Here is a 27658-nt window from a genome sequence, read left to right as displayed (position 1 = left end):
TTGTGGACTGTGCAACAGATTTTTCTTTACTTAGAACAGAAGATATATTTCATTTATTTATCTGAATACGATTCTTGTCAGGACAATGAAACAAATGTGTCCATTGCTTGAAATGCACGAAAGCTCACAATGATTATAAAAGGCACCTTGTTATCTCCAGGAGAATTGTTAATACCTCTATGTACATCCCTCACATCCAGCAATGCCTACTAGAAGTCCACTGATTTGTCACGATACTGTAGAGGCCTTGTCATTTTGTGACCTCCTTTTTCATAGACTGCAGGGATGAGAATACCTGTCCTTGCATTCAAGCTAGCCCTTATATATGTCCTTTCTTCCGTCTTGAGTGAAGCTCAATGAATACTGCTGCTATAGCCAAGAGCAGGTATGTTGCGAGGCCACCTGGAAACACTTATTCACGGAATCTTCTTCTGTTGGACACAAGATATGACGCGGAATGATTGAAATTGTTATTGAGAACACAAATGGGGCCTTCAGAATCTTTGACAAATGCATATAAGTGATTACAAAAAGCCACCAAATGTCCCCAAGTTCTAAATTCATGTAATTGTGTACATGTTAAGTCTCTTTAGATCTTCAAATGATATTGTTAGTCTTTCTCCATCAAGACTTTCTTTAAAGTGTTCCAATTGTTCCGGGGACATCTTAAATGCCGATGGTCAACAGCAGTTCAAAATGGCATTTCATTCCAACTTCTCCAGCACAATTCGTTTCTCCATCAGATATACTATAAGCCCTTTGTATTTCATGTTTTTCGCCTAGATGGATAAATGTAGACTAATTAAGAAAAATAAGTGTCCAAAAATATAAAAAGTGGATGAATATATTCTGCAGCTCTATATGAACATCCATGTGTTAAGGCCCCGCATAGTCAACTTTCATCTTTTTGTCCGGAGTGACATTTTATACAAAATCCATCTTTTTTTTTTTTTTGCTTTAACAATACAAAAGTGCAGGCAAATTCGTCATTCAATTTTAAGAAGACTAAACTTCCTGTTGTGACGTCGGCTTTCTGTGAAAATACGGCCAAGTACTTTTTTTTGCAGTTTGGGAAGGCTTGGTCCTGTGGATGCCTGAGATCCAATCATTCCGAACCACCAATTCAGTTAAATCGCAGCATATTCATATCCTTATATGAAAGGTACTAAAAGAAAGAGAAAAGGGGTTATCTAGCTAGCAGTAAATAGAAAAAAAATAATGAAAAGGCCTTAAAAAGAAACCTTCATTTTAATTTCCATAAATCAATAACATATATAAAAATAAGAAACTTTGTAATATTTCTTATTAGAGACATTTTTTCTTCTTTTCCTGGACTGATCTAGCACTCTGTATTCAGTAGTAAAATCTGGATTAAGTGAGTACATTTTTTAACATTTCTGAGAAGCTGGCAGTTGCTGTCAATTGAATCAGGATGTCAGTGTCAAGTGTCTAGCTCCTCCCCTTCCCCTCTCAATAGAATCTTATGAGCACCAACTGTCATCTCCTATCACAGTAATGGGAAATTCCGTATTCACTGAAGACAAATTTTAACCATGACTTGTCATGACCATTTTGAGAATGAAAGATCAATCCAGCATAAGAAAGCAGAATTTTTTTGTTAAGAAATATTACAAAGTTTCTTATTTTAAAAATGTACTACATTAATTTCTTTACAAGCAACTGAAGCAATCTTAAATAATGGGACATTTTAAAGAAGCTCTACATTTTATTTAAATGAATTAAGTTTTTTAGTCTTAAAAAAGAGATAATTTTCTGAAAACAAAAGAATCAATATTGTCATAAAGATAAACACAAAAGAACAACATAAATTTGTACTAGAGTTAAAAGAACCAATCACAAAATTAAGACACCACTTTCTGTTTTAAGAATACAATCAAAGTGACAGTATTCCTATTTCAGCAATTCGGACTCACTGGCTATAAATTCTCACTGGTGTAAGTTGATTCGCATGACCTGGTCCACTGGCCATGGCAGTAATCTCTGGCTGCTGGACAGAAGCCCTGAGAACCATCTCCTAATTGATGACATTTATGGCTCTTCCTTTGATTAGTCAATTAGCATCATGCCTGTCACGCTCGCGCCTTGGCTGAATAGCACGAGCCGGGGGTTGTGGTCCCACTGTGCCACAAACCAGACTACCCTGGAAGGGGCGTGACTACGACAGCTACCTTGGTCTTCGCTGGACCCTCTGATGGTGAGGTCAGGCTTGTGCGGCAGGTAGCTGCCGGGTGCCACTCCAGGAGTGCGGAGTAGGCGGAGCCGCAGGAGTGCGGAGAGAAGCTGCAGAAAGAGGTTCTGCAGCGACAGCAGGAGCGGAGCAAAGCTGAACCACAAGGTCTGTGGAGAGAAGCTGCAGCAAGAAGTTCTGCAGCAGCAGAGAAGACAGAGCTGCAAGGCTGCAGAGGCACAGACAGAGCTGCAAGGCAGCAGAGGCACAGACAGAGCGGCAAGGCTGCAGAGGCACAGACAGAGCTGCAAGGCTGCAGAAGCACAGACAGAGCTGCAAGGCTGCAGAGGCACAGACAGAGCTGCAAGGCTGCAGAGGCACAGACAGAGCTGCAAGGCTGCAGAGGCACAGACAGAGCTGCAAGGGTGCAGAGGCACAGACAGGGAGGACACAAGGAAAGACACAGCAGGGAAGGAAGCCAAAGACAAGGAAGCAGGGGTAGGACAGAGTTCAGACAAGGTACAGGGACAAAGACTCAAGGACCAGGATATTCAGCCTCCTGGCAGGCAGACAAGGTACTAGGCAAGACGAGGAGTATTCCTCCAGAGATAGAGGAGATACACAGGAGAGGACCTGGCAGGCTCAGTAGCAAGATGCTAACTGAGTTTAGACATTGCACAAGCTAGGGTTAGTGGGTGTGGCGGCCCTATATAGTAAAGGGCTCCAGGTGATTGGTCAGGGACATATTAGACAGGTGCTCCCTGACTGCATAAGAACCAGAGCGTTCTGGCGCCGCCCCCCTATACACACATAGCCAGGAAGCATGCAGGAGAGCAGAGGCACAGAGCATAGGACTGGCAGAAAACGGAATTCACAGCATGACCCGGAGCAGTGAGTAAGTTGGTGTGTGGGGGATGGGAGGCCATGCAGTGATGCCAGCAGGGTTGTTACAATGCCCCAGTGATGAAGTCTCACAAGTCAGGCAGGATAATCAAAAGAAGAGTCGCAGCTGTCAGGAGATAGGAGGCTGTTCTTAGGGCTCCTTTCCAGCAGCAGATTACTGATGTGACCAATGGAGTAGGTCCTGTGATTCATGCAAGCTCTACAGAGCAGCCTTTGGCACTATATTGCACCAGTATGTGCCTCTGATTTTACAATGCGGCGCAACTTTTTAAATTATTCTAGTGTGGTATTGTTATGGTATGCTCACATAGAAGCATCGATTGGCAATCACATGGCAGAAAGAGTGCCTAGAGGTTTGTTATATGGACAGTGACTCCATTTGCTGCTGCATAACATCTACAAATATCTCAAGGGCTGTCACATTGTAGAAGGATCATCTTTATTCTCATTTGCACAAGGAAAGACTAGAAGCAATGGGATGAAACTGAATGGAAGGAGACACAGATTAGATATTAGAAAAAAAAATTATGACAGTGAGGGTGATCAATGAGTGGAACAGGCTGCCATGAGAGGTGGTGAGTTCTCCTTCAATAGAAGTCTTCAAACAGAGGCTGGACAGACATCTGTCTTGGATGATTTAGTGAATCCTGCTTTGAGCAGGGGGTTGGACCAGATGACGACCCAGGAGGTCCCTTCCAACTCTACCATTCTATGTATATCTTATCTGACGCACTACTAAATCACACGTGTCAAAAGCCTGATATAACTGCACACATTCGCTGTTCTTCTAAACAAAAAATCAATTACCTGAGAAAATCTGGTGCTTTAGAGATCATATTCTCAAAGTCTGCAAATGCCAGTTTTCCATCACCATCCATATCTGCCTCCTCAATAACCTTCTCACAAACCAGAGTCACCTCTTCCTCCTCCAGTTCTTCTCGTGTCAGCTTATTAAGAGTTTTCTCCAGATCAGATTTACAAATAAAGTTGTCGGTGTTAAAATCTAAGAAAGACAGAAGAGAAAACACATTTTGAACATTAAAGGCCAATTTATATGGGCTGTCTGCTATTGTCAAACGACTGCTCATCGGCTATGTGCCGGCTAATCGGCAGCCATATACAGACCGATCACACTTCTGCGTGCACGGGACGATTACTAATGTTCAGCTGACTCTCACATGACTGCTATATTCAGACATATACAGAGGTGTACAGAAATATGATACTACATAGAAATTACCATAGATCTTAAAGGCATAGATTGCTTTCAGCTCACGGGGAGCCATCTCGCTCATCACAGAGAACATATCCACAAAGTCATTAAAGCTAAGGTTCCCTTCTCCATCTTCAGAAAAAGACTGCACGATTCTCTCCTTGAAAGGATTTTCCTGGAATGACAAGAAAGGTCATTTAGGTTTCACTATGAAGTATAGTATCAGCTAAACTCCGTCCATTTTATTACTCATATATTACATTCCATCCCTTGCAATAAGTGATATGTGCTGCCATATAAGCGCTGTCAGGTGCTTATACATGATTTCCTAAGCTAAAGTGAAGGTTGCTGCTATGTCTTCCCCTCTTCAACATGTGCTTTGCAGTGGTCCATGATAATTTTCCAGGAACCATTATGAAGGGCCATCGGTGGAGGGCTGGTATTTATGCTGCTCCCCAGGTGCCACCAGAGCGATTCCTAAATGCACATCTATCAACGTGTGACATTTCTCTTTCCGTAACCTACATAATCAAACAAGAACTAAGCTCTCCTTGTCAATAACATTTATTTTTCTTTCCCGTCTCTTCTTTGTCTGCCCGATTAAATTTGACATTTCGGCCGTTTTTTGTCACGGTGGAAAGTTTTAGGTAAGTTTATAAGTTACAGTGTGGCTTTCCTCTTGTCAATAATTACTGCATAAATATTTGTCCAGTGAAAATAAGTTATGACTAGTGATGAGCGAGTATACTCGTTGCTCGGGTTTCCCCGTGCATGCTCGGGTGTCCTCCGAGTATTTTGGCGTGCTCAGAGATTTAGTTTTCGTCGTCTCAGCTGCATGATTTGCGGCTGCTAGACAGCCTGAATACATGTGGGGATTCCCAAACAAACAGGCATTCCTCACATGTATTCAAGCTGTATACAAGTCGCAAATCATGCAGATGAGACGACGAAAACTAAATTTCCGAGCATGCCAAAATGCTCGGAGGACACCCGAGCATGCACGGGGAAACCTGAGCAACGAGTATACTCGCTCATCACTAGTTATCACCAATCCATGGTCCGACTGCTGGAATCTGCACCAAGCGGGAAATTTGTATCCTTAATGGGGAACATTTATCCCCGATATCCCGATACCAGATAGAACGGCCAGTTGGATGCTACATTCATTCTCTAGGGGACTGCTGGAAAAAAGATGAGGGCAGCGCTCAGCAGTTCCATAGGAAATGAATGCGAAAAGGAGATGAATCCAGCGAGCCAGGTTTGGCAATGATAAAGGTTTAGCCGAAACGCGTCTTGCCGTGCGCTTTACAGCAGTAATTTTTCCCATCTCTGCCTATATTCATAATATGCTGCTATGGATAAATATTTTTAATCTACGTTTGAAATAAAGAAAAAGATTTTTTACGTACTTCAAACCTGGCTCGCTGGATTCATCTCCTTTTCGCATCTACTGTTGGCAAGAGCTCCTGTCATTTATCCGTTGCTGAGAGCCTATACAGTATAGCAGCTTATGGTTTGAACCAAGTGGGTAAGCTCGCATTTTTTCCCTTTTTTTTTCATAGGAAATGAATGGAGCAGTGGTCAAACACGTGTGCTGCAGCTCCATTCTAATGCAGAGAGAAGATCCTCGCTCTTTCTATAGTTATAGGTTCCAGTAGAAGGTCTCCCACCGATCAACAAGTTATCAGCTATCGTGGACAACCCTGAAGTGCTAAATATCTATAGAGACTATTAGCATAACAAAACCTTTACAAGAAGACCCTTTATGCTAATACTATGTAAAATATGTTGACAAATATGGTGACACTCCGTCACAGTCACGGGTAAATTTTTGGGATTTTTCTATTAGTTTATGAAACTTTTCAGTAATAAAACCTTTAGAATCACATCAGCATTACTTCCTCCATTCTGTGACATTTATTCACGATTCAGCAGCTAAATCTCACCATTAGTTCTGGCATATTAATAATAAGTTGCATGGGTAGCTTGACATCAGGGTCATCTGTGTAATCCATTGGAACTATATTAGGAGCCAAGTCATAAAACCTTGCGTGTAACCTGCAAGAAACCCATAAATATCTTCTGTAACATGTTAAAACATATTCAGATGTCATTTCTAAGTCATATTTAAGTGCTTATCATAATCCAAGAAAGCTATTTCCAGTGTACATGGCGGAATAAGCAACGAGCTACAGTGTGTCCCTATGTATCACCCTAACAGGACTATCTATCTCGCATAATGGGCCTGTGTCAGATGTCATTGTAACCAGTGTGTCACATCCAGAAGATGTCAATAACACTGAATCGCTGGCCATGAATCTGTCATCCACCAGCGGGATTGAAAGTGTGTCCTTGGATAAATCGTACATGTTGTAGATCTAGCAACCATAACACTCAGTTCTTCAAATTGGAGTACTAGAACCAGGGATTATAGGCAATTGTAAGGATGTGAACGACTTTGACAAAAGCACATTGTGATGGATAGACAAATGGGTCTGAGCATCTTCAAAATATTAGATTTTTTTGGGGTATAATAAAATAATTGTTGGGCTCTACCAGGGTCTGCAATATAAAGAATATCAAGGAAGGACAACAGTTGAACTGGTGACAGGGTCAGGGATGCCACAGGCTTTTTGATATCCATAGGGAGCAAGGACTAGATCATCTGGTCTTATCCTACAAAAAGCTACGATAGAACAAATTGCTGAGAATCACAATTGGATTGTTCAACAATGGTAGATGGTGGCCTGATCCAGTGTTTGTAATTGCGAAATTAGGAAACAGTTGGTACCAGGATGAAGTATGGGAAGCAGGCAAGCCAATGGAGGCAGTGTGATATTCTGGGCAATGTTCTGCTTGGAAACATTGGCTCATGGTATACATGTGGATGATACTATAGCACATACTTCCTCCATAAACATTGTTACAGATCAAATACTAATAGGACATAGGTGCTTTCAGCAGCGTAATACCCCGTCATACAAAACTTGCTCAGGAGTGAATGGGGTGATTTGAACTTTTATATTTTTTTTATTTTCTTTCATATTTTTAAAAACATTTTTGTTTTACTTTTTGCATGCTTCAATAGTCTCCATGGCAGACTAGAAGCTGCAGTACTTCGAGCGCTTCTGATACATACAGGCGATGATCAGATCTCCTGTATGTAGCAGAAATGTTCACTTGCTAGGAGCGGGGTGGTGCTCATAGCAATCCAGCAATGACAACAATAGAGGTCTGCTTCAGACCTCTGGATATCATGCTGACCCATCGGTGACCCGTGATCATGTGATGGGGTTATCGAAGGGCGAGATTTACTGCGGCATTTACAGAAATTGACAGCGGCATTTAACTAGTCAACAGCCGCTGGTGGATGGTGATTCCACCCGCGGTTGTTGCGGACACACGTCAGCTGTATAGATCAGCTGTCACGTACCCGGAAACAGGGGGAGTCCGCCATCGGTGTACTATTAAGCCTGATGTCGGAAAGGGGTTAAAGAATATTCTCTTAACATCTCCTAATATCTGTGGACACATTCAGAACTATTTTGTACATGTGGCTGATTTAGCAAAGCTTTTAAGCTCGAAAAGTTCCATAAAATTTTGAAAAGCAGCAATATTCTTCCACAATGTGCAGATGAGCAACAGTCTTGCAGCTTTTTGCATTTTCATACGAGTTTGAATCAACTCCGCCAAAATTGGTAGAGTTAGGGAAGAGGTGGAGTAGGACAGGGTGTGGCATGGCACACACCTCTTAATTCAGTGCCTTCTATTCCAGCAAGACTGACGTAGGTAAACCTACACAAAATTAGATTGGGGGTTTAAGTGTTATGGGTGACCAGTATATGGGGTATAAGAACTGGTTTGCCTACATGCAGTTATACTGTAGCTACCTATAGTCCCTAAGGAAAGCTGAGTGTTTAGGGTATGTTCAGAAATTTCTGCACCATTTCTAAATCTCTTGGCAGGAAAAAAGCTGCATAAAATATGCAAATGTTTCCTGCGTTCACTTATATTGCAGATATTTCCCCACTTATTAGTATGGGTGAAATCTGTAGCAAAAATGTTGAAAGAATTGACACGCTGCAGATTTAAAGGGAATCTGTCACCTATTTTTTGGCATATAAGATGCAGCCACTGCCATCGGGGGCTTATCTACAGCATTCTGTAATGCTGTAGATAAGCCCCCGATGTAAGCTGAAAGAGAAGAAAAACGAGTTATATTATACTCACCCACGGGCGGTCCGGGTCCGATGGGTGTCGCGGTCCGGCATCTCCCATCTTCTAGCGATGACATCCTCTTCTTTGCTTACCGTCGCAGCTCCAGCAGAGTACTGCAGTGCGCAGGCGCCGAACCCGCTCAGAGGGTTCTGGCGCCTGCACACTGCAGTACTCTTCTCTGCCCTCAACAGGGCAGAGCAGTACACCTGCGCCGGAGCCACGCCGGGAGGCAAAGAAGAGGACGTCATCGATAGAAGATGGGAGGCGGCGGCGGACCTGGACCGCCCCTGGGTGAGTAACTCGTTTTTCTTATCTTTCAGGTTACATCGGGGGCTTATATACAGCATTACAGAATGCTGTAGCTAAGCCCCTGATGGCGGTGGCCGCATCTTATATGACAAAAAATAGGTGACAGATTCCCTTTAATAGACACCTTGAGGGGTGGTGGAGACAACGCTGGAGCTAGGGAGGGTGAGTAAAGCAAAGTTTGCTCTTTTGTAAAACAAACTGCATCCTGGACCCAAGAGTTTTGTGAAAACATTCAAACCCTTTAATTTAAAACAGATGTAGTATATAAAGAGATGCTGTCAGGCCAGTGAAGCCCAGTCTTGCTCCAGGGCCCTTTAATTTCTCTGTATATGCGTGATCAATACTTACCGGAGAATTTCTTTACGTGTGAAAAAAGTACAATCCTAAAAGAGAAAATTAAAAAGTTTTGCATTAGTTTGCAAAAAATTCAATTGCAGCAGAGTCATATACAAATTGTGTTATTTATTAGTTGGTGCTTCCGCTAAAGCGGCGTTGTGAAAGTACAGAACTAACATGACAACTAATAAGACACAAACAATTTCTCATTCATAGTAAAACATACGTAAATATAATTATACCATGCAGAATGTTTATAGTCAGATATTACTGTATGCATGTATGTAAGTGCATTGGCTCCTATTATGTTCTACATCATGTCTAGCCCATATGGCATAGGGGGCACTGACTAATAGTTTGGGATTACAAGTAGGTCTTGAGACTTTCATCCATTAGGCTGCGTGCACACACAGCGTTTTTTTAGCCTATTTGCCAATAAATCCGCTATAAAAACGCTAAAAATAAGCTTCCCATTCATTTCTATGCATTTTGCAATTTCTGTGCATATTGATGCGTTTTTTACCGCAAAAAAAACAGCTTCGCGGTAAAAAACGCACCATGCTCATTAATTTCGCGGATTTTTCTGCATTTCTGGCTAGTTCTATGTGTTAGGAACCGTGTGGAAAAAAACTCATAAAAACCACGCTTTTTTGCACAAAAACCGCGGAAAACGTGCAGAAAAAAAACAGCGGTTTCTGGGAAGGGAGTCAGGTTTTTAAGCGGAAATTTTCTGCTACGTGTGCTCATAGCCTTAGTGTGAAGGCAGCGCATTACAATTACCGGTAGTTACAACTTTGTAGGCTCTGTGCACATGTTGCTTTTTGCTGAGCAGATTTGTTACAAATCTGAAGGGTTTCCTAATGCTAGCAAAGTGAAGGAGAATCCTGAATCTCATGCACACTTTGCTTATTTATGACTTGCCGCGGTTTTTTCATCCATTGACTTAACGCAATAATAAAAATGATTGTGTATTTGCTGCATAGTTTCTCCAAAAATGCAGTGGTGTTAATAAAAAGAAAAGGATGTGATGTTACCTGGAAGAAAAGGAAAGTCCACCATTTCGAGTGTATAATTAATTAATTAGCCTGTTAGGAAAGGTCTGGTGATGTAAATTTCCCAGCTGTATAAAAACCCAGCCTCCTCTAACCTTGTGCCAAAAAACATCAAACATGGGTTCTTCTAAGCAGCTGCCTAGCACTCTGAAAATTAAAATGGTGTAGGTCCACAAAGCAGGAGAAGGATATAATAGGATAGCAAAGTGTTTTCAAGTTGCCTCAGTTCAAAATGTAATTAAGAAATGGCAGTTAACAGGAACAGTGGAAGTCAAGATAAGGTCTAGAAGACCAAGCAAAATTTCAGTGATTGCTGCTCGTAGGAATGCTAGAGAGGCAAATCGGAATCCTGGACTGACTGCAAAAGACCTTCAGAAAGATTTAGCAGACTCTGGAGTTGTGGTACATTGTTCTACTGGTCAGAGACACCTGCACAAATATGGCCTTCATGGAAGAATCATCTTAAGAAAACCTCTCCTGCATCCTCACTATAAAATTCAATGTCAGATGCCAGCGCCTACTTGCTGAAGCTGTTTTGTTTTTTTCAATATATAGAATATTAATTATGTAAAATAGGGGACAGGTCACACTGAGCAATCAGTGACCTGGCAGAAGCCATACAGATAAATAGCTAAGCGCAGCACCACATGAAGACCCCACCACAGACCCGCTGCGAAACACTAGCACATCTTTAACTCAAAGCTGAAAATAAAGATTAAACAACAACCACATGAAGTATTTCATCAACCAAAGTATCATTTTAATCAGTATAATGGCACCAACCTGACACTGTCTGTAGGTTACTCAGCAAAATCCTGCTGACAGGTTCCCTTTAAGAGTTGCAAGCCTCTTATTGAATCAAGAGCGTCTGACAAGTAGCGTGGGCCTCCATGTGCCAAGGTGAAAAGTCTTTCTCCAGTCTGGAACTGGATTAAGATTTCTGTTGTAAGTAATACCACAGTTTGTCATGTATTAGACAAGCTGTGGCGTCATGCCCCAGCTCCTGGTGTGAAAACGCCAAAAGTCGCAACATTTTCAGTAACTTGCAATTGTGCAAAAATGTTGTGGCCTTTCAAAGCAATTCGTGCCAGAATTCTGGCGAACTTGCTTTGATGAAACAGGGCCTAGCTCTAGCTTCCTGTTGTTTCAAGAAATGACACATGTACATGGATAGGGTCAGGATCGGATAGTCTTATGTTTTATACTGAAGTGTCTAATGGGCATGTGCAAAGGTCTTTGTGACCGGAGGAGGAGCAGGGTCAGCTAAAACATTACCTATTATGATGGGTAGATCCTGTGTTATCAGCTTAGTATAGAGGTGATTGTATTCATGATTATATGAAAACTCTTCCTGAAATAATATGAAGTATGAGTCTAAAAAAAAACCCAGTGGCCAATGTGAAAATTTGAAGATGACAAATTTTGTTGTTTTTATAAAGATGGTGATATAGGAAAAAAAAAACGACAAAAAAAATACATGTAAGGTGAGAATCTGTGGGGACCTGCCTGTCTGACTCGTCTGCCGCGGCTATTAGGCCGGGATCACACCTGCAAGAAACAGGAGTGGAACGTACGGCGAAACAGAAATACATGCAGCCGCAAACTCCGCTCCAGACTGCCGGCGACAGTGCCGGATATTAAGATGCGAGACTCGTCAGAGTTTCTCGCATGTGTGATCCTGGCCTTAAAAGTATGTTTTTCTCTGAAATGTAGCATACCTGCCTGAGAGCATACAGCTGGTGCCTGATACATGCTACCGGCGGATTGGGTGTCAGGTTTACTTTCACCATCAAGTTTTGTTTTTTTTTCAGATCTGGATCATGTCAATTATTTTAGCGTTTTTGCAGCTTTTTTTGCCTAGTATTCATGTGTTCTCTACAAGAGAGCCACTATCATACTCCCCTGAAAGCAACTTATCTTGTCAAAAATAATTCAATATTTTTCTGACATCATATGTGGGAGGGAAAGTTGGGAGACCCCCTTAAACATTAGACCTTTGACTGAGCCCACCCATATCGCTGGAATCGGTTGTCAATAGTCTAAGGTGTATGGGGTCCATTAAACTGGAAAATCCCTTTAAGGCTGTTTTAGAATAAATTAGTATCAGAGAATTGTGTCACAATATGTTTATAGTGCTGGACCAGGGCTGCAGACAGATTCGGGATCGTGAAGTCAGCGTCCATTTTGATGGGGTCAGTATAAAATGGACCAACTACAACTCCTGTTCCTGATCTAAGGATCAAGTCTTTTAGTTGAGAAGAATCTGTACTGCACTTTATGTACATGCTCAGTAGTGACTGTGGGGTCGGAGTCGTGGAGTCGGAAGTCAAAGAAATTGAGAAGTCGGAGTTGGTGGTTTGGCTCCAAAGCCCTGTGTTCACCGGCGGACTGGGGTGTCAAGGGCCCATCAGTAACCAAATCCAGGGCCACATTTTCCAGCTACATGCACATGGGACATTATCCTCAATCACAAATGTATATAACAATAACTATGCAGATTGGTAAATGATTAAGATGCTGCCTATGTCTTTACATAATGATTCAAGTATATTGTGCCAACTACTGTTCATATAAGAGGCTGGTGGGACACTCTTGCGCAGGGGCTCACCGGCGGATTCTCCTGTTCTCCTGTGGGCCAGTCCAAGCCTGCATGTGTTGGTCTCTGGCTAGTGATGTCAAGTGTCAAGACCCAAGGACTTAGTACTTAACTAAGTAAGTATGGATTTGCTTTGCTTGCAATCCCATGTAAAATACTTTGTGTCATGTCTTATAACCTATGGTAATCAGAAAGAAGTTTATCAGAGATGCACAAGTGGCTGGGACCCTAGGAGGTAGCGACCATGCTATTTTAGAATTTTGGATTACTAGAGGTGGAAGACCTGTGAAGACTCAGACGTCAAGGTTAGATTTCAGAAAGGCAGATTTTAAGGGATTCAGAAAGAGAATTGGAGGGATCCAATGGCTGGATATCCTTAAAGACAAAAATGTCCAGGAAGGATGGGAAATTTTGAAAAATGAAATTCTCAAAGCACAGTTGTTAACAATTCCGAAAAGAGGGAAGAATAGGAAGCATTTAAGGAAACCAGGATGGATGAACACAGAACTTAAGCACATGCTAAAAAGGAAGAAAAAAATGTTTATAAAATGGAAAGAGGGAGGCATATCTAAAGAAGAATATAATGCTGTCTGCAGAACCTGCAGGGCACAAATCAGATTATCTAAAGCTGAAAATGAACTGAGGCTTGCAAGAGATGTCAAAAGCAATAATAAAGGATTTTGGGGATATGTCAAAAGTAAAAGAAAAGTCAAAGATGCTATAGGATTTTTACAGGATGAAAATGATGAAATGGTAAGACAGGATGTTGAGAAGGCTGAACTTTTAAATTCCTATTTTGCATCTGTTTTCTCTCAGAAAGGAAATGCAACATCAACTGTTATTCACTGTCCTATTAAGGGAATAGAAGAATCCAGGATATCTATAAACAGAAAGATAGTGAGGAAACACTTAGCTAACCTAAATGAATTCAAGTCTCCAGGTCCAGATGAATTACACCCCAGAGTACTGAAGGAGATAGCAGAAGAAATTTTTGAACCCCTCTCCATAATCTTTGAAAATTCTTGGAGAACAGGAGAAGTGCCAGAAGACTGGAGAAGAGCAAATGTTGTTCCTATCTTCAAAAAGGGGAAGAAGGTGGACCCAGGCAACTATAGGCCGGTGAGTCTGACTTCTATACCAGGAAAGATCTTTGAACAAATTATTAAACAACATGTATGTCAATACCTGGATAAGAATGAAGTGATTAAACAGAGTCAGCATGGGTTTCTAACTAATAAGTCATGTCAGACTAACTTAATTTCCTTCTATGACGGTATCACTGATTGGGTGGATCAAGGAAATGCTGTAGATATAGTATATCTTGACTTCAGCAAAGCATTTGACAAAGTCTCTCATACAATCCTTATTGAAAAAATGACTAAGTATGGAATGGACAAGGCAACTGTTAGGTGGATTCATAACTGGCTTAGTGATCGGACCCAAAGAGTGGTCGTAAATGGCTGCACATCCAGTTGGAAGAATGTCTCAAGTGGGGTACCACAGGGCTCTGTCCTGGGCCCTGTATTGTTCAACATCTTTATCAACGATTTAGATGAAGGAATTGAGGGTAAACTGATTAAATTTGCTGATGACACAAAGCTAGGAGGGATAGCTAATACTAGAGAAGAGAGAGAGAGGATTCAAAAAGATTTAAATAAACTGGAGAAGTGGGCAGCAACTAACAGAATGGTTTTTAACAGGGAGAAATGCAAAGTACTACATCTGGGCAATAAAAATGAAAAAAGCATATATAGAATGGGAGGAATAGGGCTAAGTGACAGCACATGTGAAAAAGACTTGGGTATACTAATAGATCACAGACTGAATATGAGTCAACAGTGTGATGCAGCAGCAAAAAAGGCAAATGCAATTCTAGGATGTATTAACAGAAGCATACAGTCTAGATCACGTGAAGTCATTATTTCCCTCTACTCCTCTTTGGTCAGACCTCATCTGGAATATTGTGTCCAGTTTTGGGCACCACATTTTAAAAAAGACATCAACAAACTGGAGCAAGTTCAGAAAAGAGCGACCAGAATGGTGACCGGTCTGCAAACCCTGTCTTATGAGGAAAGGTTGCAGGATTTGGGAATGTTTAGTTTGCAAAAGAGAAGACTGAGAGGAGACTTAATAGCTGTCTACAAATATCTAAAGGGCTGTCACATTGTAGAAGGATCAACTTTATTCTCATTTGCACAAGGAAAGACTAGAAGCAATGGGATGAAACTGAATGGGAAGAGACACAGATTAGATATTAGAAAAAACTTTTTGACAGTTAGAATGATCAATGAGTGGAACAGGCTGCCACGAGAAGTGGTGAGTTCTCCTTCAATGGAAGTCTTCAAACAGAGGCTGGACAGACATCTGACTGGGATGATTTAGAGAATCCTGCTTTGAGCAGGGGGTTGGACCAGATGGCCCAGGAGGTCCCTTCCAACTCTACGATTCTATGATTCTATGATTTAAGGACAAGAGCTAAGGCTGACTGCACTGTGACTGCATCAGGCAGGAAGAAAGAATCTGTGAATGATGAAAATATAGATTTATTTCTAATTTCCTTCCAAATCCCCTTCTCTTTGTGATGAGCCTTTTCCAAAAACCGAGAAATGAAATGTATGCAGTGCAACCAGAACTTCGAGTGACCTTAGAAGCAGCAGTGTGTTAATCACAGCAGCACAACCTGAGATGATATCACTCAGAACACCCTGAATGTTCTTCTTCAGCAAAATCGGAGTTAAAGGAGCTGGCCAAAAAATGCCTCATCATATTCCATAACCCAAAAAAAGGTCACAATAAAACACTCTTCCTGACTAAATAAAAAACCCAAACAAAATGGAAGAAACAGGCTTACATAACTGAAAAAATGAATTCACAAAATGCTTTATTAAATGCCACAGAATAAAACAGGAGAAGAGACAAACAGGTGTTTACAGCGCTATATGTAGCACAGGCAAGTTCAAGACATATGAAATATAAAACATGCAATCACATGTATATGATAATACAAAAAGTCATTTGCATGTATAAAGCGGGACAAAAGTGCAGGCACTGTGTAAACAATGTTATTCCAAAAAATCCTGCCAATAGGGGGTATATAGTACCAAGTAAAAAATCTCCATAATGGTAAAAAAAAAAGCCCCTCAAAAAGGTGGTGGATAACTATATCAAATGGAAAATCCCACATACCATGTTGCCCATCCACAGATTATTGCACCAAAGCCCGAAAAACATGCCTAGTAAGAATGAACAAAACCATGTATTAGCAAAGTGCTACGTGCATACCTGATGCTGAAAAAGCAAACCCCGGCGCGCGTTTCGCGTCAGCTTCCCTGGGGGGTTGTGTGAAAATGGGGAGAAGGCAGCCCTTATATATCCAATGTGGATCCCTCATTCATACCAGCGGTGTGGTGGCGCTTCCGGTGCTAGCGCCGAGAACCGGAAGTCGGGGAGTCGACGTCCCACGTCACAGTGCTGGCCAGCCAGCGACGCGTCAGCTGGGAAGCGAGGCCCGCGGCGCTGTGAGGACGAGTGTCCACGGCAACCGGCAAACAGCCAAACAACAGGAAGCACTCCCCGCAGGTGGAAGCACCAGAGTCATGTGTCTAAGACCATGTCAGAACGGACCATCGGAGGTACAATTAGATCATTTCATACATCCCATACTAAATGTTGCTGGGGAACCACATAGAGCCGTGTATTGCGGTACAAAGTATCATACAAAAATATATAATGTCAAACAGATGGAATGTTTAGAACGTAAGGATCTTCTACACCCAAAAAGGGATAGATCAAGTTCCACACAGTGCCTGCACTTTTGTCCCGCTTTATACATACAAATAACTTATCGTATTATCATATACATGTAATTGCATGTTCTATATTTCATGTCTTGAACTTGCCTGTGCTACATATGGCGTTGTAAACACCTGTTTGTCTCTTCTCCTGTTTTATTCTGTGGCATTTAATAAAGCATTTTGTGAATTCATTTTTTCAGTTATGTACGCCTGTTTCTTCCATTTTGTTTGGGTTTTTTTTCTCATCATATTCCAGCAGCTTGCTGATGGAGTGTACATGGCTCACTGGAACGGGCAAGAACATGGTCTCACAATAAAAGAAAATTGCTGTATCAAAACTTTGGGGATAATTCATTAAACAGTTTTTGGCAGAGTTCTGGCATAAACTGGTTTGAATTAGTCACATCTTAATTAGAGATGAGCAAATTTGTTTGAATTTTGTCCCGAACCTGATTTTGACATTCGGGCCATATTCGAACACTATCCGTGCCGAATGTATGTCCTATGATCGGTTCCACACAAATTCGGTAATTTCTACTCCCATTGACTCTAATGACGTTCGGCTGTGTTCGACGAATATTGTAAAAACAATATTTGATGTCAATCGTATTCGGAACCGAATCCGAACAAATTCACTCATGTCTAATCTTAATCCATCACACCCTGTATCAAAATTGGCGTGCAAAATGCCAGTCTTGAAATGAAATTAAACTGAAAATACTAAAAAAGGCAAAATTAGGGTTTTCCTTCTTTATGTACTGAGATGGAAGGAACACTATCTTTCTCTACTCATTCCGCTCCACCTCTTGCCATATTGGGCTTCTGCTGCCAATTTGGTGCCACCTCTCTTCATTCTGGCCTCTTCTAGTTTTATTCATTACGTTGGTGGAGATAACAATAGGTTACCTTTATTCTAAAAGAACACACCAATAAAAGAAGATGATTGACTGAAGATGATTATGTATACTCCTCCTTACATGTAAAGCGCCATGGAATAAATGGCGCTATAACAATAAATAATAATAATAATAATAATTGACAAGCAAAAATAGTAATGTCTCTGCCCAGTCAAGATATTAGACACTTAGGATCTGTGTTTGCAGACTATAAATCCCAGTATGTCAGTATATCAGACGTGAGAACATTGATAGAAAGGAGATTTCGGACGCTAAATTGGAAAGGGTTCTTTACAGTTAGAGCAGTCAGTTTGTGGAATGATCTACAGCAAGAGATAGTAATGGCAGACACTATAACAGCTTAAAAAGGGCTGGATGATTTCCTCTGTACATAACATTGCGGGTTATAGTTAATTTAGTGACAAAATGCACAATTGGTAGAGAAAGGTTTAACTTGACTAGGTCTTTTTTCAACCTATGTAACTATGAAGTAGTCACTGTAGCTCTCATTGGCGTTTTCACTAGTGACTTAAAGGGGAAGAGCACTTCCTGTATTCTACAGTACGTTCCAGATTTCTGAAGCTATGATTACATTTCTGTCTGACCCTGGCATAAGATAAGCAACAACACACTATATAGTTGGTATCAGGTTCTTTTGGTGAAATGTTATGTTGGGTATTCATCAGTCATGTTGCTGTGTCCACCTTCTTCACTTAAGCTGGAGTCACACATAGTGACTTACCAGCGATCCTGACAACGATATCAACGTGTCAGGATCGCTGGTAAGTCGCTATGTGATCGCTGGTGAGCTGTCAAACAGACAGCTTCACCAGCGATTAGCACAGCGACGCCGCGCGCGCGGCATCGCTGTTCGTTAGCGCTGATGCCATATTCATGTCAAAAATAGAATTAAAATAAAAAATATTGCTATTCTCACCTTCCGACATCCAGCGCAGCATTCTCGCCTCTCTCCACGCTCCAGTCCCAGTAATCCTTTGCGAGAATTACCGCGATGACGTCCGTTCTCGCTGGATCGTGAAGTCTCGCGGTCATTCTTGCAAAGGATTACTGGGACCGGGTCGGGAGCGTGGAGAGAGGAAGGAATGCTGCGCGGGACGCCGGAAGGCGAGAATAACAATATTTTTTATTTTTTTTTATTATTTTACAGCTGATCGCTGGTCTCCCGCCTGTCACACGCATCGATGCATGCTGGCCAGTGGGAGATCAGCGATGAAAAAAATGTCCAGAGGTTTCTTGCAGCCATCAGCGATACCGGCAGGGGGGCCGGTCGCTGATTGCTGTCACATACAGTTGTCACACAACTTTATGCTCTGAAACATAATTTGTGATATTTCAAGATATTTTATGAGAGAATTCTGGTGTAAACAACTTGATGAGTCAGGCCCTATATCTTTACACTGTAGGCCTAGACACTAGGCACAATTAATTACATGATGCCATATATAATATATATAACCCTAAGGAAACAGGGTGATATATTATATACATCAAATAAAAAGACTGGTACAAAGGGGAGAGGACCCTGTGCTCAAGGGTCTACAATCTACAGGGTAATGGGAAAGAGACAGCAGGTTGATTGGTTGGAGCAGCTCCGATGGTGAGGTAGCAGTGGGGTTATTGCAGGCTGTAGGTTTTCCTGAAAAGATGAGTTTTCAGGTTACGTCTAAAGGTTTCAAACGTAAGTGACAATCTGACTTGCTGAGGCACTCAATTTCAGAAGAAGGGGGATGCTAATGAAAAATCTTGGGGAAGATTGGGTGAGAAACGCAAGAGAATGGAGGAGAGAAAGAGGTCTTGTGAGGAATAGGGGGTTATATGAGGGGAGATATTAGGAGGTTAGTTTAGAGATGTATGGAGCAAACAGAATATTGAAAGCTTTGCAAATCACTGTTAGTAGTGTAAACTAAAGTTACAAGAGAATTGAAAGCCAATGAAAGGATTTGCAGGGAGGATGTGTACAGGGGAGAGGTGGATTAATCAAGCAATGGAGTGAAGAATGGACTGGAAAAGTGCAAGAGTGTTAGTTTGGAGGCCACATGGACATTGCAGATTCATGGTTGAGGAGAGGACAAATTCTGTAAATATTTTTGAGTTGGAGGCAGTAAAACAAAAAGTGGTAAAAGCTTAAATGTGTGGTTTCAAGGACGGTACATCATTACATGGTTACAGATTACATAGATTCCTGGAATCCATACCTCTATTACTGAACAAAGATAACAAAACCTGCTAATCATGCATATGTATATGCATCCCTTTCTCTCTCTCCATATATACATATATGTAAAGCTGCCCTTTCTTACAGCATTCTCTCTGATTTGCTATTATGTGGAGTATATCTGTTTGGCTGCCTTAAAGATTCTAAGGGCCCCGTCACACATAGCCATCTCGCTAGCGAGATCGCTGCCGAGTCACAAGTTTTGTGACGTAACAGCGATCTCACCAGTAAGATCGTTGTGTGTGACACCTATATGCGACCGCCCCCCCTGCCGGTATCGCTGATCGCTGTTGGAAACCCCTGGACATTTTTTTGGCCGCTGGTCTCCCGCTGGCCAGCACGCATCGCTGCGTGACAGGCGGGAGACCAGCGATCAGCTGGTAACTAAGGTAAACGCAGGGTTTCTAAGCACGGCGCTGTGCTTAGAAACCCTCTGTGTACCTTAGTTACTAGCGCGCTGATGCAGGGAGCTGGTAGCTAAGGTACATATCGGGTTTCTAAGTGACGCACGTCCCTTAGAAACCCAATGTGTACCCAAGTTACCAGCTCCCTGCATCAGCGCGCTGGTAACTAAAGTACACAGCGACGCCGCGCGCTGGGCGTCGCTGGTCCTGATCGCTGGTGAAGCTGTCTGTTTGACAGCTCACCAGCGATCATGTAGCGACTCACCAGCGATCCTGACACGTTGATATCATGGTCGGGATCGCTGGTGAGTCGCTATTTGTGACGGGCCCTAACTGCTCAGACTGATTGGATTATTGGTTGCTATTGTCTTGGTGGAGGTGGCTGTATGAACTTTTTCTTTTGAAATGTGGAGGTAAAGTCACAGGACCTGGACACCTATGTTTAGACATTTATCATATACAAACAATAACATTTACATTCAAAATAATAATGGTCTTTTAGATAATACCACCAATAAGCCATAAACTGTTCCCACCAGCCAGGGGTGTTAGAGATTGGCTGGACTTTTGTTTGGTATGGAAATCTAACATCTCCGGTATTCTTATTCCTTCCTGCTCTCATCTACATATCCAAAAGGGACTTGGTAGGTGTCATACTGTAAATAACTTCATTGTTGTGTGAAGGACATAAGAACAAGCTGTTGATATGTACGATATCACTAAATATCCTCCACTTCTCTATCAATGCAAACGCAGCTTCTTCATGCACAATCTACTTATTTTTTCCTTGCATATTTGAAACATTCACATACTATTTCAAATCTGTGGTATGTCAATTTCTTCAGCTTTTATGCAACGTCTTTCACCAGTTCAAATGAATGGGAAAAATGCATAAAAAATGTGCGTATTTTACACAGCATTATATCTGCCAACGCTTTGATTTTTGATGCTGAATAATCTGCTGTGAAGACCCAACGTGTGCACGCGCCTTATAATCTGCAGTGGATTATAGATTTGCTGTAACGTTTCAAATCAACAGCATGCCCTACAGTATTGTTCAGAGCGGCCCATCACGTTCACTAATCACAGTCATTCTATGTGTTAAGGTACTGTCACACTTAGCGATGTACCAGCGATCCCGACCAGCGATATGACGCGGTCAGGATCGCTGGTGCATCGCTAAGTGGTCGCTAGTGAGCTGCCACACAGGCAGATCTCACCAGCGACATCGCTACTTACCTGTCAGACCAGGCGATCCTGACGTCCTCCCGCCCGGCTCCACGCTCGTCTCTCCACAGGAAGCGCCGCAGGAAGCTGACAACGAGAAACAGTCCAGGACGTTCTTGCGCGATCAGCGATAACCAGCGGGGGAGCGGGTCGTAGGTAAGTATCAGACACAGCGATATCGCTAGTAATATCGCTATAACGTCACTAGTTATAGCGATATCGCTTAGTGTGACAGTACCTTAAGTGTGCATGTGTAGCCAATTCACTATCTCCATCCATCCCTCACTCCCTCAAGATGGCTGGACCCTCATTGTAAATACACCATTGTAAATACACACCTGGACTCTGTATCTCCCCCACCTCATTGTAGATTGTAAGCTCTCACGAGTAGGGTAGTCTTATTTCGTCTTATTTTGCTTTAATTGTTGTATTGCTAACGTTGTTACTTATGACTTGTGTTTTGAAACTGTTAAACTGTGAAGCGTGGCGGAATATGTTGGCGCTATATAAATAAAGATTATTATTATTATGTGTTGCGGAAATAACGCACATTGTCAGCTCAGACTTAATTGCAATACAATGACCAAAATACTAAACTTGTGTTGCAGATTTTCACACTTCTGCGGCATCCAACCCGCAGCAAACAGTTGTTACAGCATAGTGGGAGTTCAAGAGTTCCCATGTCCACTATGCGTTCATAGTCACCGCGACTTACCTGTGGAGACAGACATGCGGCGCGTCTATCCAGACTGCAGCATGTCTATTTATCTTGCGGAGACGTAAGCCTCTGCAAGATAAATCTCACCCGTACAATGTATTGGACGTGGTAATTCCGCACGGTTCAATGATCACATGCGGAATCACCTGCGTTTAAAAGCCGACAGCGCTTTGGATGCAGCGGACATGTGCTGCGTCCAAAGCGCTGCCGATTACTGACCATGTGCACCTACCCTTAAGAGTGAAATGTGCAACAAGTAACACAAGGTTTCTGAATCAGATTCAATGCCACCAATTCCATGTCAAGAAAACGCTTAAGGGCTCATACTCACTTGCAAGAAACTCGGACGAGTCCCGCATGTCAATACCCGGCACTGCCGCCGGCACTCAGTACTGGAGCGTTCAGCTGCATACAAGTACATGCAGCTGAACGCTCCGATCCAAGTGCTGAGTGCTGTCCGATTTTTTCAAGGACCCATTGCATTGGCGATTTTGATCTGAAAATCTGATCAAGATTGCACATGTCTATGTGATTTTGTGTGCACCACTTTGTCTGCAAAAATACAAGCACATGTGAACAGCTCCGTAGACTATAAGTTCTATCTGTGAAAACCACAGATAAAACTCGTAAAAGAAAAGCTGGGGTGTGAATGGGCCCCTAAGATGCTCTTTACCCCCTATTAACTGTGCACTTTTTTGCTTGCAAAATTAAAATTAAGTGGCAATTTAGAAATCGGCTCTGAAAACCTTCTCCATGTCATGGAGGCATGGGTTCAAACCCATGGGACATATTCAAACTGAAAAAATAACTGTCGGCCTGTTTCACATAAGACTAACACAAGAACATTTATTAGGCCTCAGGTCTAACGACCTAGACTGTCAGCTGCAGTTATCCTTGACTTACATCCGTAATATCAACTTGCAAATGTGCCTGTATTACGTTGAGGCAAAAATAGCCTAGGATCTTTTTTCCATGCTTTAGTTGTTTTTTTCCACCAAATTTTGCAGTTTTGGAAAAAGTGTTCTAGTTTGGCCACAGTTAGGAAATTCTTAGCATAATACTGTTTAGATTGTAAGTTTTCATGGATAGAGATCTTTCTCCTTTTGCCTAATAGATTGCAGATTTGTGTTAAGTTTTTCTCCCCCTCTCATGTACAGCACCATGGAATAAATGGCACTATATAAATAAAGATTAATAATAATTTTACTTGTTTGTTATCTCTCCAAATGTAAATTGATGCTAAATATGTTAGAACTTCACTTAGTCTTGATACAATATTATAATATTAAAGGCATTGTCTGGAAATATGAAAATGGTGGAAGTGTCTGGATGTAAACAATGAATGGAGCCAGGACAGAACAGCTGTACTACAGCTTTTGGAGCAGAGCTATTTTGGCTCCTTTCACTGTTTACATAGGTCTGCCACCTCCAGAACAGAAACCATCTGTTAGGTGTGAGTGGCAAATAATGGCTCCCTCCCAATCTGATACAGATCACCTATCCAAAGGAGACATTTTGGCTACAAGTCTTTGTCAGTCAAGTTTGTAGCCAAAATGCTGCATCTACTGGAATAAATTCTCTCATTTATTCTTGTTGGGCTACTGCATTGGCGGCGACAAATGGACTTATAATTGCCAAAGTAGAGTAACCAAAATTGTTCATAAAGAATGAGATTTTCTTTTTATAGTTGGTGTTGGCCGCAATTCTTGGACTGGCTACAAGGTCTCCTGACCTTGTAGTAGCCTCACATATGTGTATGAAGCTGTAAAGGTACTGTCACACTTAGCGATGCACCAGTGATTCCGACCAGCGATATGACGCGGTCAGGATCGCTTGTGCATCGCTAAGTGGTCGCTAGTGAGCTGCCACACAGGCAGATCTCACTAGCGACATCGCTGGGGACGCTACTTACCTGTCAGACGAGGCGATGAAGACGTCCTCCCGTCCGCGTCCACGCGTCGCTCGTCGCACAGCAGGAAGCTGACGACGAGAAACAGTCCAGGAAGTTCTCGCGCGATCAGCGATAACCAGCGGGGGAGCCGGTCGGAGGTAAGTATCAGACATAGCGATATCGCTAGCAATATCGCTATAACATCACAAAAACCAGTGACATTATAGCGATATTGCTAGCGATATCGCTTAGTGTGACAGGCCCTATAGTTAAGGACACCTGAGGTCAGGCAGTAAAATGGGCTATGCTATACGAGGGGACCTCCAAGTATTTTGGCATGTTCGGAGATTTAGTTTCTGTCGACACAGCTGCATGATTTGCGGCTGCTCGACGGCCTGAATAATGTATTAAAGCTGTCCAGCAGCCACAAATCATGCAGCTGAGGCGGCGAAAACTAAGTCTCCGAGCACACCAAAATACTGGGGAGGACACCCGAGCATGCTCAGGAAAATCCGAGCAACGAATATACTCGCTCATCACTGGTCAGGAAACCCAAGGTTGGGGGGAGAGTGACTATAACATGAACTAAGTTTCCTGAGGCTGTTGGTTCAGGTCAGGACACCCATAGAATTTACGCCTGTAACAAAGCGCAAAGTATGTTCATGTGAACGCACACTAAAACTAAGTCATAGTGGTCCCATAAGATGAATAGTCTCTAAACCACTTCTCAGCAAACAAGGTTAACCCATTAGCATGACCACTGCACTCAGTTAGTGGCCACAGCGGTCACATGCCACATACTTCACTGGTGTTCAGTGCTGAACACTGACGCCAGTCGTAGGGAACATACCGCTAAAGGCACTGGTTGCTTTGGTCACAAATTTGGCCGCTAGTAACCAAAGAACAGTAGAACCTACAGAGGTTCAGCTCTAGGTCTAGAAGGGAAGAAAAGGAGTGTAATATTTTTTTGTTTTCCATCAATTACGTTTTTTTTATTTATTGCTTCCTAAACTGTTTTAATCCATTAAAGTGCACACTATCATTTTCACTAACCACTTTATTGCTCTGGACCCCACTGTGCCTCAAAAGTAATTGGTTTCCTATAAAAATTTGTCCTAGACTGTTTATGTGATATAGAGAGAGGGAAATTATATTTTGAGGCAAATGATAGAGATGATATACTAGTGCGTTCTGTACACAGCACCGGACTAAATATGTTGGTGCTAAAAATCGCAACAAATAAATGAATTCAAAATAATAATATTAGTAAAATAATATTGCATCACATAAACACTAAATATAAATGTGCTTCCTAGAACCTGAATAAGGCCACTTTCTAATAGCTGTAATACTAATGAAAGCGGCCTGACAGTCATTTGTTTCAGCGCAGGCTTAAATTGTGTCATTACTACAACATATATTACTGCGCTATGTGGATTATTTAACTTCCATTACTAGCAGTCGCAGGGTTAATGTCCGGAGGGGGATGGGGATGTTCTGGAGGATATGTTATCATTGTCTAGAGTTCCAGGTTTGTTCTCTAGAGTCTCTGGGATGAATAATTGAGGCCTGTGCTAAGGATAAGATGGCACTCTGTATATATATGGCAAAGCATAGATGGATCTCTAAACATATTATATCCTCTTATCTGTATTCGGCATCCCCTCTCTCCTCGAAGAATGCCATGGTTCAGTGACCACCTCAGAATCACACTGTAATAGTGTCTAACTGTGAGTGAAGCTCCCAGACAATTAAAAGCAATAAAATCTATAAAAACATGGTTTTATGATAGATTCCCCAAAATATTAGACAACACAATAGAAACCATAAATGAAACAATCTAAAGGAGTCTAAAAGGCCGGAGAATAATGAGCAGTTAGGATGCAGTTCTCTCCTGAAATGTCCTCGGGAGGCCACGAATTGTGGCCCTCACAAGACATACTCCCCTCGTTCCCACATATAGAAGTCTTCAGAAATGAAAATAGGTGGTCAGCTCCAAATCATGGTCAGTCCTAATGCCGCGTTCTCTAACGCAGTCATGGATATTAGGCTCAGCCTGGTCAGTCACCCGTTCTCTACCTGTGACAAACACCACCTTAAATATGTTGATAGTAATAAAATCGATATTAATAAAAAAGCAGATTATGTGTAAATTTTCTTTTTCTGCCATCGTAATAACGCTCTTCTTAAAAATACAGCTGATATGGCCTCAAAGGCTACACCATCCCTAGGAAAAAAAGATGGATGCTGCAAGCAAGGCTTTGGAGAATGCCTGTTTAGGTCAGCTCTGAAAAATTGCTGTTCCCCGAGGAATAAAATGATAGTAGGGGACACAACTGCTGGGACCAGGAGTATATAAAGCAATGGCGTAACGCAAAATCTCCAAAAGAGCCCCCAACTGTCACAGGTCTTTTCATATGGGGCAAATGCACCTTTTGGGCCCCTTTAGCCCACTGATATCAATGTGTGTCCATAGATGTCGGTAAAAGCTGGCAGTCTTTAAGGGCAGAGTCACAGGATCGCTGCTCTGGAGAGTGCGGGCTCCTTAATAGATGATAACCCCATTGGGACAAGACAAGCTTAAGAGGACAATGCGATGTTCTGTACCATTTCTTAGCATCCGCAATTTAGCATATCCAACTCTTCACCCAAGCATCACTCAAACTTTCCAAACTGATACCCCAAACCCAATCCCCAGCTCTCCTATATATCTGTAATGCATTCTCTACTTTTCTGCGGCTAACAACCACAATGATGATCTGCACTCACCACAGCCTTGCTACTATCTCACTGGACAATGCCTCTCAATGCTCTGATGTTCTTCTGCCATCCCCTTAGTGCAGGATTTATGTCAAGGCCATTTAATGACCATTCTATGTGAGTCACACAACAGTAACATATCATTTCCTGTCTCAGCTGTGTTTGAGCATCACCACAACTTAATGGAGTTTGGATACAGTTCACATAAAAGAAAGATTAGTGGTATCACACTATTTACAATAATACATATATATATTAAAAGAGGTGAACTAATATATAGAATAAATAGAACACATCCTTACATTTGTGATTATCATACACCATTGATGTGTATATGAAATATATTATATATATATATATCATATGGAATAGGAGTCAGTTATATAAAGTTATATTTAGCCACAATTGATTACAATACTATATATATATATATATATATACACACACACATACATAGGATTGGACTCAACTACGGCCATATATATTTTTATATAATTTACCAAGAGTATCAGGAATATATATATATACACACACATAGACATATACTGATATTCCTGATATCACACAACATACAGATGACTGTGCTGAACCTTACCTGGTAGGCATCTAGCTGTTCATCAGTAAATATAGTTTGCTTATTTCCCATGATAGATGAGGGGTCCTTGGTCTCCTGAAATTCATCACACAGAGAGGAGTAGGATGACTACCTGGAGCAGGCATTGGCATTTATACTGGGGCAATTAGGGGCAGTGCCTTCATAAGAATGAAGCAGCAAGGTAAACAGGAAGGCCTTAGGAAACATCCATTGGCTGTCGCTGAAGGGTTAATGTGGCTCTCATTGAATGCTCAGCAGCTCCTTGCTTCCAGATCGTCTGTGCTTGTTTGATGTGCCCCTCTGTGCATCAATAAGAACAGGA

At 41.9% G+C, this 27658-nt stretch overlaps 1 protein-coding gene across 1 annotated transcript; it reads right to left on the bottom strand.

Annotated features, from left to right (window-relative positions):
- On the bottom strand, window positions 1-27658 carry CIB2 (calcium and integrin binding family member 2). Its single transcript, XM_073579376.1, has 6 exons — window positions 27337-27658; window positions 9180-9214; window positions 6251-6362; window positions 4332-4479; window positions 3899-4094; window positions 1-1165 (listed from the first exon to the last, which is right to left on the bottom strand). Exons 1-6 carry the CDS (start codon window positions 27385-27387, stop codon window positions 1144-1146), a joined length of 564 nt encoding a protein of 187 aa, XP_073435477.1. The 5' UTR covers window positions 27388-27658; the 3' UTR covers window positions 1-1143.

This window comes from Dendrobates tinctorius, unplaced genomic scaffold, assembly GCF_039654945.1.
Source record: "Dendrobates tinctorius isolate UK_male_01 unplaced genomic scaffold, ASM3965494v1 ptg000062l, whole genome shotgun sequence".
In the NCBI taxonomy this organism is placed as follows: Eukaryota; Metazoa; Chordata; class Amphibia; order Anura; family Dendrobatidae; genus Dendrobates; species Dendrobates tinctorius.
Note: the sequence above shows the minus strand (reverse complement) of the source record. Positions and strands in the feature narration are given on the sequence as shown.

Coding starts and splice junctions, on each gene's coding strand:
- CIB2 (XM_073579376.1), bottom strand. CDS start 27,387: ATGGGAAATAAGCAAACTATATTTACTGATGAACAGCTAGATGCCTAC. Junction 9,215..27,336: donor AACAGCTAGATGCCTACCAG/GTAAGGTTCAGC, acceptor TTTCTCTTTTAG/GATTGTACTTTTTTCACACG. Junction 6,363..9,179: donor ACACGTAAAGAAATTCTCCG/GTAAGTATTGAT, acceptor GGTTTCTTGCAG/GTTACACGCAAGGTTTTATG.